Source organism: Ornithorhynchus anatinus, chromosome 2 (genome assembly GCF_004115215.2).
Source record: "Ornithorhynchus anatinus isolate Pmale09 chromosome 2, mOrnAna1.pri.v4, whole genome shotgun sequence".
Classification (NCBI taxonomy): domain Eukaryota; kingdom Metazoa; phylum Chordata; class Mammalia; order Monotremata; family Ornithorhynchidae; genus Ornithorhynchus; species Ornithorhynchus anatinus.
The window spans coordinates 170,102,856-170,116,695 of NC_041729.1; the positions used below are offsets into that span (position 1 = coordinate 170,102,856).

General features: G+C 48.3%; 1 protein-coding gene across 3 annotated transcripts in view; it reads left to right on the top strand.

Moving 5' to 3' along the window:
- LOC100088427 (transient receptor potential cation channel subfamily V member 6) overlaps positions 1 to 13,746 on the top strand; it is a 33,904-nt gene extending 20,158 nt beyond the window's left edge. Inside the window, exons 9-15 of one of the 3 annotated variants that reach the window (XM_029057548.2) lie at positions 8,887 to 8,973; positions 9,110 to 9,186; positions 9,410 to 9,575; positions 10,977 to 11,043; positions 11,556 to 11,824; positions 12,069 to 12,175; positions 12,431 to 13,746. In XM_029057548.2, the coding sequence (XP_028913381.1) occupies positions 8,887 to 8,973; positions 9,110 to 9,186; positions 9,410 to 9,575; positions 10,977 to 11,043; positions 11,556 to 11,824; positions 12,069 to 12,175; positions 12,431 to 12,749 (1,092 nt within the window). In that variant the 3' untranslated portion in view covers positions 12,750 to 13,746. The remainder of the gene's footprint in view (positions 1 to 8,886; positions 8,974 to 9,109; positions 9,187 to 9,409; positions 9,576 to 10,976; positions 11,044 to 11,555; positions 11,825 to 12,068; positions 12,176 to 12,430) is intronic. The other 2 variants (XM_029057551.1, XM_029057550.2) reach the window with 2 other exon arrangements.
- The last annotated feature ends 94 nt before the right edge of the window (positions 13,747 to 13,840 follow it).

Genomic DNA, 13,840 nt, shown 5'->3' on the forward strand with positions numbered 1-13,840 from the left:
GAGTCACTCCCTTCTTGCCAGTAGGGCACCATGCTGTTCTGTTCTCAACCAGTGGCTCCCAGTTTTCAGCTGGGAGGCAGTTTTGTTTTTCTGGGTCCTTAAAAAACTTCCTCTGCCCTCCCTGCTTTCGGTGTCTTAATCTCACCTCTCCGGGCAGAAGCTGTTTCAGTCTTCTGCTGTCACCTATTCTCCTCACCCAGCACCCAGGGCAGCTGTTTTAACGTAATCACGGCTTTGATGCTAGGAGACTTAGTACATGCACTTAGTACATTGCTCTGCACCCAGTAAGCACTTAATAAATAAGATTGAATAAATACGATTGAGTGAATAGGGGACTGATGTTATTTCAGAACTCCATTGTCCGTTATCTTATCTTCCTGATTAAAGTTGAGTCTGGCCCCTCATTGAGGCCTGTGGAACTGGTTGAGGAGGCAGATTCATTCAGTCGTATTTACTGAGCATTTACTGTGTGCAGAGCACAGTACTAAGCACTTGAAGGTACAATTCAGCAACAAATAGAGACAATCCCTTCCCACAATGGGCTCACCATCACTGATGGTTATGTGGCATCAGAGTGGGGTCCAGGTCTCCCAACCGGATAGAAGGTCTCAAAGTACTCCAGTTCTGGAGACATTTAGTCTGGTCTGGAGCCTCATTGGTCCTGCTGCCGCCACATTCTTCTGACAGTGTTCCCGAAGATGTGCTGGCCTTCTTGATTCCAATTTTTATTTCCTTGTCTCATTGCATCACTGGTCATTGTGCTGCCTAGGTAACAGAATTCTATGGTGGTGGTTAACTCTGTATGCATTTTAGGTTGTGTATGTAAGGGTTCCCTGGTGCAGGCTTGATCCATCTTCTTTAGAGTCATCATCGACCCATAGCACTTGGCTGATTCAGTGGAGTTCAGTATATTTTATGGTATCTGTTAGATGCTTCCTATGTGTCAAGCACTGTTCTAAACACTGGGGTAGATGCAAGTAAATCAGGCCAGGAATAGTCCCTATCCCAAATGGGTCTCAAGTCAAAGTTGAAAGGAGGACAGGTGCTGAATCCCCTTTTTGCAGTTGAGGGGATCGAGGCACAGAGAATTTAAGTGACTTGCCTTAGGTCACACAGCAGGCAAATGGCAGAGCTAGGATTAGAACCGTGCTCATCTGACTCCCAGGTCCCAGCTTTATCCACTAGGCCATGGTAATTCTGGTTTTTTTTGGGTGTGTGCCTGTAGCTCACAGTCATCTGCACCCAGTAACTCCTGAATAACTATTTCTAAGATTTTGGGTGATGCTTGAAGTCTATTGAATTGGGAGAGTTTCCCAGCAGTGTGAAAGTGTATTCTTACCCCTACACCAATCAGAAGTATGCCAAATCTATGCAGGGCACTGTGCTGAGCACTTGGGAGAATACAGTAGAGTTAGTAGATATAATCTGATTTGCTTGTATCACCTTAGCAGTTAGTACAGAGCCTGCCACATAGTAAGCTCTTAACAAATGCCACAATTATTATCATCATCGTCATCATCATCATCATCATCATCATTATCACTATAATCTCAGACCACAAGGGGCTTACTCTCTAGAGAGACAACACACTAAAATACATTAGAGTAGGGGATGCAACAAATAATAATGATGGTATTTGTTAAGTGCATACTATGTGTCAAGCACTGTTCTAAACGCTGATGGTAAAGCTACAGATGTAAATCCAACAGGGGTGCTGGGGTAAGGTGGGGAGGATGTCAGTGGGCATGAGAGGAACCAAGTGGATTCTTGAGTCTCTACTCCCTAAGCACAAATCCCAGCTCTGCCACTTGTCGGCTGTGTGACTGTGGGCAAGTCACTTAACTTCTCTGTGCCTCAGTTCCCTCATCTGTAAAATGGGGATTAAGACTGTGAGCCCCACGTGGGACGACCTGATTCCCCTATGTCTACCCCAGTGCTTAGAACAGTGCTCGGCACATAGTAAGCGCTTAACAAATACCAACATTATTATTATTATTATTATTCACTCCACCCTCACTTCTATTGTGCATTATCTTTATACTTGGTTGCTTACCCTGCCCTCAATTCATTTTAATGTCCGTCTTGTCTGCTAGATTGTAAGTTCCTTGAGGGCAGGTACTGTCTCTACTTACTCTGTTGTACTCCCAAGCGTTCTGTACAGAGCCTTGCATTGAGTAAGCACTTAATAAACAACACTGATGGATGATGGATGCCATGCACACCGGGAGTCAGTTAGGGTCTGGTTAATAATATTCCTTACGAGCCAATCCAGCAGGACCATAGATAGGATCTGATCTTAAGCCTTTCTTCATCATTATCATCAATGGTATTTATTATGGCATAGTGGATAGAGCACTCCTGGGAGTCAAGGGTCATGGGTTCTCATTCTGGCTCCGCCACTTGTCTGCTGTGTGGCCTTGGGCAAGTCACTTCATTTCTCTGTGCCTTAGTTGCCTCATTTGTAAAATGGGGATGAAGACTGTGAGCCCTGTAAGGGACAGGGACTGTGTCCAACTCAATTTGTTTATATCCACCCACAGTTTAGTATTCATTCAATAGTATTTATTGAGCACTTACTATGTGCAGAGCACTGTACTAAGCGCTTGTAATGTACAAATCAGCAACAGAGAGAGACAGTCCCTGCCCTTTAATGGGCTTACAGTCTAATCGGGGGAGACAGGCAGACAAGAACAATGGCAATAAATAGAGTCAAGGGGAAGAACATATAAAAACAATGGCAAATAAATAGAATCAGGGTGATGTACATCTCATTAAACAAAATAAATAGGGTGATGAAGATATATACAGTTGAGCTGACGAGTACAGTGCTAAGGGGGTGGGACGGCAGAGGGGGAGGAGGAGAGGGAAAGGGGGGAGAAGAGGGTTTAGCTGCCGAGAGGTCGGGGGGGGTAGAGGGAGCAGAGGGAAAAAAGGGGGGGGAGCTCAGTCTGGGTATAGAGTGCCTAGCACATAGTAAGTACTTAACAAATATTATTATTATGCACTTACTGTGTGCAGAGCACTGTTCTAAGTGCTTGGGAGAGTGCAATGCAACAGTGTTGGTAGAAACGTTCTTGGCCTACAGCAAACTTACAATCTAAAGGGAAGAAGATGGTGATGTTGGTGGTTGTGGTTGGTGATTGGTGGTCATACCCTCAGTGGTCCTATGCACAGTAGGGATGCAGCCTGGCCTAGTGGAAAGAGCATGCGTCTGGGATTCAGAGGACCTGAGTTCTATTTCTAGCTCCACCACTTGTCTGCTGTGTGACCTTGGACAAATCTTTATGACTCAGTTACTTCATCTGCAAAATGGGCATTCAGTCCTAGCCTCCTTCCTACTTAGACTATTGGAAAAGATGGCCTTGGAAATAGGAATCAAGCTGGGGACCGACTTATTGATTTCTGTGAATCAAATGACATGTTTATTCATTCATTCAATCATATTTATTGAGTGCTTACTGCTTGCAGAGCACTGTACTAAGTGTTTGGAAAGTACAGTTCGGCAACAGATAAAGACAATCCCTATCCAACAACGGTCTCACATTCTAGAAGGGGGAGACAGACAACAAAACAAAATAAGTAGACAGGTATCAATATCATCAAAATAGATATATAGACATTTTTATTGCCAACACCTTCTTTACCCAGTCTAAAGAACAACCGTGCATGTGGACTTTACCAAATGGACTATATAGAAATCAAGCGGACTATATTATTTGTCGAAAGAGATGGAGGAGTTCTATCTGGCAGCAAAATCACAGCCTGGAGCTGATTGTGGATCAGATCATGAGCTGTTAATATGTAAACTCAGGCTAAAACCTAGAAAGATCAATCATGCCTTATAGCTGCCCAAATTCATTCATTCAATCGTATTTATTGAGCAGAGCAGAGCACTGTACTAAGTGCTTAAAAGGCGGCGGATTTGACCTGATGAATATTCCCTCTAAATTTAAGGATCATGTAAAAAATAGATTTGAGGCACTTAATCTCATAGACAAGGAACCAGAGAAAATGTGAACAAAGATTAAAAATGTCATCAAGGAAGAAAGTGACATGGTATTGAAAAAGGCCAGGAAGAAGAAAAAGCCAAAATGGATGTTGAACATAACTCTAGAAGTAGCCAAAAAAATAAAAAGGAAGCAAAAATCAGAGAACAAAAGAACATGGTTTAAGAACTGAGCCCAGAAATCCAGCACTCTGCCAGAAAGGACAAACAGGAATATTGTAACAGCATATGTTAAGAAATGGAAGTCAGTAACAAATGTGGGAAGACAAGATCAGTATTTCAGAAGATTAAGGAAATTAAGGGAACATTTCATTCTCGGATTGGCTTTGTCAAAAGCAAAGATGGACTGACAATAAATGATACCAGTGAAATCAAACAGAGATGGAAAGAATACACACAGGAACTGTACCAGAAAGATAGCAATATATAAAAAGTATTTGAAGAAGCTCCTTTTGAATTAGAGCCACTCATCATGGAAAGTGAAGTTAGATCAGTTTTACACTGCCTCGCCAAAAATAAGGCACCTGGCTTTGACAGGCTTCCTCTTAAGGTGTTTCAGGCAGCTGAAGAAGAATCGGTTTAAGTCCTTACCAAATTATGTCAACAGATATGGCTAACCACTCAATGGCCATCTCATTGGAAGAGATCAGTTTATGTTCCAATACTGAAGAAAGGAGATACAATTAAATGCAACAATTACCATACAGTTTCCTTCACCTCACATGCCAGCAAAGCACTGTTATAAGTTATACAGCGTCGAACGGAGGCCTACATGGAACGCAAATTGCCCGATGTTTAAGTGGGATTCCGACAAGGACGAGGGACTCGAGATATCATTGGTGATGTCCATTGGATAATTGAAAGGACAAGAGAATGTCAAAAGGACATCAGCATGTACTGTATTGATTATAGTAAGGCCTTTGGATCATGAGAAACTCTGGAGCACATTAAGGAAAATGGGCATGCTGGACCATTTAATTGCATAAATATAGAACCTGTATGAGAAACAGGAGGCTACAATAATATAATATGGAGTAACAGATTGGTTTCCCATTAGTAAGGGGGTAAGACAAGGATGTATCTAATCGCCTTCTCTGTTCATCCTTTACACTGAATACCTAATGAGAAAAGCTGGTTTGGTTGAAGATGAATGGGGAGTAAAGATTGGAAGAAGGAATATAAACAATCTTCATTATGCTGATGAAACAACCCTACTAGTAGAAAATGGAGAAGATTTGAAGGGCTCATTATTAGAAATTAAAAAACAGAGCATAAAGATGGGCCTATATTTGAAGATCAAAAAGACAAAGACCATGACAACGGTAGGTTTTAACACGTTTGTAGCGGATGGAGAGAAGATTGAAATACTTGACAATTTTTCTATCCTGAGATCGATTATCAATAGTAAAGGAACTAGTAGCCAAGAAATACACTGAAGATTAATGTTAGGAAAACTTGCTATGAAGAGCCTGGAAAAAGTCATGAAATGTGCTGATGTAACAATTACCACAAAAATACAAATTGTCAACTCTATGGTATTTCCAGTGACAGTGTATGGATCTGAAAGCTGGACAGTGAAAAAACAGGATAGAAAGAACATCGATTCTTTTGAAATGTGGTGGAGTAGGCTTTTGCAAAAAAAACAAGCAAATGGATTTTGGAGCAAATTAGACCAAAGTGGTCTTTGGAAGTCCAAATGACTCAACTTAGATTAACATATTTTGGACACATAATCAGGAGGACTAATTCTCTGGAGAAGACACGAATGCTATGAAAAGTCCATGGAAAACGTGAAAGAGCCAGACAAGCAGCTAGATGGATGGAGACCATAACGACCATAACGGAAGAACCATGAGAAGGGTTGCAGATTATGGCAGAGGACAGGACGTTCTGAAGAAAGTATATCCATGGAGTCACTATGAATTGGAAACAACTCGATGGCACTTAATATAACTTAGACTTTGAGTCCCATGTGGCACCTGATGATCTTTTATCTATCCCACGCTTAGTATATTTCTTGGCACATAGTAAGCGCTTAACAAGTACCACAAGTATTATTATTAGAACTATTGATATACTCACACAAACTGATGTGCACAGCACACACACATACAAGCATGACTATTAGCAGTAGTAGCATTCATTAAGTGCTCTCATTCAATTGTATTTATTGACTGCTTACTGTGTGCAGAGCACTATACTAAGCACTTGGAAGAGTACAGTACAACAATAAACAGTCACATTCCCTGGCCACAACGAGCTTACAGTCTAGAGGCAGGAAGACAGACAGCGATAGAAATAAATGTTATAGATATGTACAAAAGTGATGTGGGGCTGGGAGGGGGGAAGAACAACGGGAGCAAGGCAGGGTAATGCAGAAAGGAGTGGGAGAAGAGGAAAGGAGGGGCTTAGTCTAGGAAGGCCTCTCGGAGGAGATGGGCCTTCAGTAAGGCTTTGAAGAGGGGAGAGCAGTTGTCTTTCAGATCTGAGGAATGAGGGCGTTCCAGGATAGAGGCAGGGCATAGGCTAGGGGTCAGCAGCGAGGTAAGAATAATAATGTTGGTATTTAAGTGCTTACTATGTGCAGAGCACTGTTCTAAGTGCTGGGGTAGATACAGAGTAATCAGGTTGTCCCAAGAATTAATCCCCATTTTCCAGATGAGGTAACTAAGGCCCCGAGAAGTTAAGTGACTTGCCCAAAGTCACACAGGTGATAAGTGGCAGAGCTGGGATTAGAACCCATAATAATAATAATAATGTTGGTATTTGTTAAGCAGTTACTATGTGCAGAGCACTGTTCTAAACACTGGGGTAATCAGGTTGTCCCACGTGAGGCTCACAGTTAATCCCCATTTTACAGATGAGGTAACAGGCACAGAGAAGTGAAGTGACTTGCAGCTGACAAGTGACAGAGTTGGGATTCGAACCCATGACCTCTGACTCCCAAGCTCGGGCTCTTTCCACTGAGCCATGCTGCTTCTCGACTCTTTCAGAGGAGACAAATATAAAAATATTTACAACCTGACTCAAAATAAATAAGTACACATATATGCATAAGTGCCGAGGATGGTGTATGTAAGTCATAAGTGCTGGAGTTGATTGAGGGGAGATATGGGTCAGGCTGTTGGGAAATGAATCAGGGAAGGCCTGTTGGAAGACAAGGGATTTAAGGAGGGATTTGAATAGGTGGAGAGCTGTGGTCTTTTTGATGTGGGGAGGAAGGGAATTCCAAGCCGGGGAACAGTATGAGGCCATCTAAAAGATGTTTTTTAATCAATTAATCAATCAATTATATCTATTAACCATCTAATGTGGGCAGAAGCCCAAACTAAGTGCTTGGGATTGGGTAATGAAACAGATATTATTATGAATAATCATAATGATAATAATAACATTTGTTAAGCACAAGGGTACCAAGCACTGTACTAAGTACTGGGGTAAATACAAGGTCATCAGGCACACATGGAGCTCACAGAATCCCCCTTTTACAGATGAGGAAACTGAGGCACAGAGAAGTGAAGTGACTTTCCCACGGTCACACAGTAGGTATTTGGTGGAGCCAGAATTAGAGCCCAGATCCTCCAACTCCCAGGCTCATGCTCTTTCCACTAGTTCAGGTAGCCATGTTCCCTAACCTCAAGGAGCTTTGGTTTAGAGAGAAAAGTAATGTTACAAATCAGTCAATCAATAAATCATATTTACTGAGCGCTTACTGTGTGCAGAGTACTTATATTAAGCGCTTGAGAGAGTACAATATAACAAAACTGACAGACATGTTCCCTGCCCACAATGAACTTACAGTCTAGAGGGGGAGATGGACATTAATATCAATAGGTAAATGATTTATATGTACATAAGTGCTGTGGGGCTGAGGGAGTGGGGAATAGACAGTACAAATTCATTCAATCATATTTTTTGATCACTTACTGTGTGCAGAGCACTGTACTAAATGCTTGGAAAGTCCAATTCACCAACAAATAGAGACAATACCTGCTCACATCAGGCTCACCCAAGGGTGACATAGAAGGGAGTGGGAGAAGAAGAAATGAGACCTTCGTTGGGGAAGTCCTCTTGGAGGAGATGTGCCTTCAGTAAGGCTTTAGAGCTGAAGGGAGTGATCGTCTGTCGGATATGAAGAGGGAGGGCATTCCCTAAATTTGTACATATTTATTGCTCTATTAATGATTGCATTTAATTTTGGTTTTAATTATTTGGATGGTAGTGATGCCTGTCTACTTGTTTTGTCTGTCTCCCCATTCTAGTCTATGAGCCCATTATTGGGTAGGGATTGTCTCTATCTGATGCCAAACTGTACTTTCCAAGCGCTTAGTACAGTGCTCTGCACTGCACTGTATTAAGTGCTCAATAAATGCGATTGAATGAATGAATGACACGGGGAGAGAACAGCAGTGAGATAAACGAGATGAAGGTACAGCGAGTAAGTTGCCATTAGAGGAGTGAAGTGTGTGGGCTGGGTTGTAGTAGGAGGCCAGCGAGGTGAGGTAGGAAGGGGTAAGGTGATTGAGTGCTTTAAAGTCGATGCCCAAGGCAATTTCTGTTGGATGCATTTCTGTTTGTGGCTGACTATTGGAGGTTCTTGAGGAATGGGGAAACATGAACATGCTATGGTAACATGGTGATTTTAGAAGAGTTGAAGCGACAGAGGGTCTGGAGCAAGGGATCAGGAGATTTATGGGACTTGTTAAGCACTTGCTATGTGTCAAGCCCTATCTTGAGCAGTGGGATAGATACAAGTTGATCAGGTTGGACACAGTGATGAGAATCAGTGGGTCCCAAGTGTCTCTTGGCAGTAGCCAGGCACCACATCTCCCTATGGTCCTGACCTTTAACTCCTGGTCGGTTGTTCTTCCCCTCACCAGGAGTCATACACGACACCCTCTGATGCCGTCCGGCTGGTGGGGGAGCTGCTGACCGTGGTCGGGGCTGTGGCCATTCTGCTCCTGGAGGTAAGTGGAAGGTGGAGTCATCCCAGACCCCAGTTCCTTGGACAGCACATCCCCCCGCCCCCCTAATCCCAAGCCGGTCTCCGACTCCATGTGGCCTCATCGGCCATGGTCAGTAACACCAATCTGTCCCCAGTAGATCCCGGACATATTCAGGGTGGGAGTGACCCGCTACTTCAGACAGACCATCCTCGGGGGGCCTTTCCACGCCATCGTGTGAGTGTCCAGCCCTCCCTTCTCCACCCACCTCTTCCCCCTCCTCTCCTCCCTCCTTATCTTCCTGCCCATCTTCTTTGTCCTCCCGCCCTTCATCTTGTCCCTGCATCCTGTTCCTCCTCCTCCTCTTCCCGTCCCCACCCCCTGTGGATGGAGAGGTTCTGATATGTGTTTGTCGTGTGTCCCCTGCTCCTCCTCCTCCTCTCTCGGCTGCCGCTGCCAGCATCACATACGCATGCATGATCCTGGGGACGTTGGTCATGCGTCTGACCAACACGGACGGCGAGGTGGTGCCCATGGCCTGCGCCCTGGTGCTGGGCTGGTGCAACGTCATGTACTTCGCCCGTGGCTTCCAGATGCTGGGTCCCTTCACCATCATGATCCAGAAGGTGTGAGCACCGCCCCCCTTCCCCTCTCCTGCTCTCTCCCACCCCCAGCCATCTTCAGCATCATGATCCAGAAGATTTGAGTCTGTGATATGTCCCGTACCCCAAAGAAACTAGCCCCTGGAGTAACTGAGGGATGCCTGGACCCCTGTCAGTCTTTGCTGGGTCCTTAAGCCCTCCAGTTCTTTCTTTCCTGGGGAGGCAGGAGTTGGGGATCCCTGCCCAGCACATCTAAATCTCTGCACCCCAATCACTGTGCCATTTCTTTTCTCAAGCCTAGGCATCTCCCAGAAGGAGAAGGGGATCATTCAGGGGCCTAGTGCCCATACCCCCCCCAGGGCTGGCTGCAGGAACCTTGCAGAGAAAGTACCCCCCCCATCACACACACACCCTCCGTGTGTCTCCCCACCAAAGTGCCTTTTCTAGCCCTACTGCTGGCAGACCACCCAGGGCAGAGATCTCAATATTGCTGTCTAGTCATCTTGCCCGTATTTTTAATGTATTAATCGGGCCACAAACAGACTTTCATCCCAAACCACTTTTCCCTACATCTAATGCGTTCTCCTCCCAGGACCCTCCGAACTTTCCTGTAGGTGTTCCAGGGCTCGCGTTCCATCTGTCCTTTTTCTGATCCTTTCTCTCCCTCAGGAACAGGAGCCTTGCTCCTCCAGAGTCCAGTCTTTGGACCCTGAACCTTCAGGGTATCCAAACTCCACTGCCCCTGTGGATCATCCCCGATCCCTCTGTGTGCCGTGTCCTTCCAGTGTCACAGCTCCGAGCCTTCCTCTTTCCTGCCCTCCTGGAGTCACAGCTCAAAAGCCTCTTCCCACAAAATGGCTGAGGATCCACCTTCCCCCAGCTACCTACCCCTGCTTCACCCTTCCACTCCTTCCCTGTGATTGTCTTGGTTACAAGTTGATACCACAAGAGGCATTAGAAGCTGCTTAATTATCTTCCCTCAGGGAGCAGCACCCAGGACTCCATCTCCACTTTTCCTCTTCCCCTTCTTGAGTGTGGGGGCTATTTAGACTGACAACTACAGAAATCCCCCTTTCTCGGCACTGAGTCCTTTCACCAGAAGGCCTCGAGTCTTTACCTCCTCCCCTCTGCTTCCTCTTCCTCTTCAACCCTTGGCCTGCCCCCATTTCCCCCACCCATGTGAGCCTCTCCAAAATGATCCAGAGGGCCCAAGCCCCCTCTCCTCCAACCCTTAGGGCTGGAATCAAAGATCTGGGGAATGGTGGTCCCATGTAGAAACTCAAAGTGGAGTGAGTGGAGGTAGCCAGAAGCAGGGAGGGGTTCACCTGGGATACATCCATGTTCCTCCCCGCCTTTCCTCCATGGGGAATGGGGAGGGGGTCAGTGGCTAAATGGGCTTTCCCTCTCCCTCCCCCCCATGTCCAGATGATTTTTGGGGACCTGATGCGGTTCTGCTGGTTAATGGCTGTGGTGCTCATGGGATTTGCTTCAGGTAAGGCCCCTGGGGGGCGGGGACCCTGCTAGATAGGGAGTGGGGAGGGAGGACCCCCTGGGGGTGAGGTCAAGGTGGACGGAGCTCCCCGCCAGCACTCGTGGCCAGCTCTGACACTGGTTGGAGGTGGGAGAGGATGGGAGCCCAGCGAGGGAGCTGGACACTCTTCTGGTCTCCCTCACCCCCTCGCCAGCCTTGCTGATCGGGAACTAGATTAGGCTGGCGTGAGGTCACCCCAGCTCCATTCAGGAGCCAAGGCTTCAGAGACAATCTGACCTGATCCTCAGGGCCTTCTCAGTCTCAAGCCTTGCTCAGCAGCCTCCTCCACCTTGGTCCACTGTAACCTGAGAACCCTTGGGGGAGGGGCTTCAGCTCCTGAAATTTCCCCAGCCAACCCCCACACCTTCACTCTCACCTCACCCAATGGCCCTTGGCATGGTGGCACAGAAAGGATGGCAAGAACTGTTGCCCTGGTGACCTCCTCTCCCCTCTCCTTCCCCGGGGCCGGGCAGCCTTCTACATCATCTTCCAGACCGAGGATCCAGAAAACCTGGGCCATTTCTCCGACTACTCCATGGCGCTGTTCAGCACCTTCGAGCTGTTCCTGACCATCATCGACGGGCCGGCCAACTACGACGTGGACCTGCCGTTCATGTACTGCCTGGTCTACTCCGCCTTTGCCATCATCGCGGCCCTGCTCATGCTCAACCTGCTCATTGCCATGATGGGCGACACCCACTGGCGTGTGGCCCACGAGCGCGATGAGCTCTGGAGGGCGCAGGTATGTCAGCTGCCTGAGGGGTGGGACCATGGCATGTGGGGAAGGGGCTGGGGGCAGGACTCTGGCACAGATGACTGGCTGGGGGTGGGTCCACGGCGCAGGTGAGGGATGGGGCCAGAGCTGGTGAGAGGGCACTGTTTCCACAATTGGGCTGTGGGGGCCACTGGCTCTCAGGGCCCTCTGTCTTGCCCTGCTGCGAGGTCTGAGCCTCTGCCTGGTCGGCGGCCGTATCCCATATCCCCAGGTGGTGGCCACTACGGTGATGCTGGAGAGGAAAATGCCACGCTGCCTCTGGCCCCGCTCAGGCATCTGCGGGCGTGACTACGGGTTGGGTGACCGCTGGTTCCTCAGGTGACTATGCGGGGAGGGGGCTGAGAAACATTGGGTCCTGCTTGGTGGTGTTGTTGGGGGCCAGGGGTGAAACAGATGGTGCAGGAGTCATGGAAGGAGTGTGACCCCACTGGCTGGAGACAGTAGAATGGGCAGGGATGTAAAGTGGAACCAAAAGGAGGTCCTGGGCTAGGGCGGGGGGAGAGGAGCAGATGCTGGCTCTGACCCTGAGACGGAAGGAGTGAAGCCCCCCCCCCCCTTCCCCTTCCACTGCAGGGTGGAGGACCGCCATGAACGGCATCACCAGCGCCTTCAGCGTTACGCGCAGGCCTTCCGAGAGTCAAGGCTCGACGAGGATGACAAGGACACCCTGGACAAACTGGACAAACTGGACAGGCTGGACCTGGCCCTAGCCGCCTTCAAGAAACACCTGTCCATCCCCACTCCCTCCGTGTCCCGCAGCACCTCCCACAGCAGTGCCAACTGGCAGCGGCTGCGTGAGGGCACATTGGGTCAGCTACAAGGGATGGTCAACCCGGCCCTGGAGCAGGATGGGGAAGAGGAGGAGGAAGAGGAGAGAGTTTACCAGGTGTGAGTGACCGTGCTCAACACTGCCTCCCCACAGTGGGACTGGAACAGGTTGTCGTCCTCCCCACGAACACACACATAATGGGATGGGTTGGAAACCCCCAACACCCATGGCGGGAATGGAGCAGGTTCCCCTTCCAACTCACACACAGTGGAATGGGTTGATAACCTCCCAACCTTGGTGCGAATGGGACAGGCCAGTGTTTTCTCCCCTCCCCACCTGCTTTCCCACACATGGTGGGGCACGGAACAGGCTGCCACACACAAGCACTCCAGGAATGGAACAGCCTCGTATGCCTTCCTGGTCTCCCCCCCAGAGAGGAAGTGAAAAGACCCAGGAGCACTGTTCCCATCCCCTCTGCTGTGGCCTGGGCCCCAGGGTGCTCCACAGATAGACGCTTCTTCCCACCTCTGTCTCAGTGGACACAGGATAAGACCAGATGATATGTCCTTAGGCCCCATCCGCCAGGCTCCCCTCTGCTCTGGCCTGGGCCCCAGGGTGCTCTACAGATAGACACTTCTTCCCCCCTCCTCCTCCATGGACACAGAAGGACGAGACCAGATGATATATGTCCGTAGGCCCCTTCTCAGAACCCGGCCTCCCTCTGCCCCCTTCTCCCTGTGATGGCGTAGAAGGGAAGCTGTACTTTTCAGAGGAAGGTTGGGGGGTGAGGACTGGTCAGTGCCCCTTTTTCAAGCCTCAGCAGCCTCGCTCTCCCCCTTCCCCCCCGATTATTTGCACTGCCAGACAAAAGCACTTTAAGGGCACGCGCAGGCGCCCCCTCCTCTGAGATCCCATCCCAATCACCCAACAGCTAGAACTCCACCTCCCCCTGCTGCCTCAACCCCTGTGAGAGAAAGGAGGTGTGAGGGGCCGGCAAGGGGGATGACTGAGACCATTGAGCGGGCACGTCTGGAGACGTGGTTGGTGTGTGAGAGTTGGACCTGGGGTGGTCACTCCCGGCCAACAACCCCTTCCAATAAATTCTGCTCCCTGGCCCGTCCCCCCACCTCTGTGTCCACTCTGCTGCGCCTCCATTAACATGCCCTCACCCCCAAACTAGCATCCAGTGCGGTTGTGGCCGCCAGCCCCTTCAC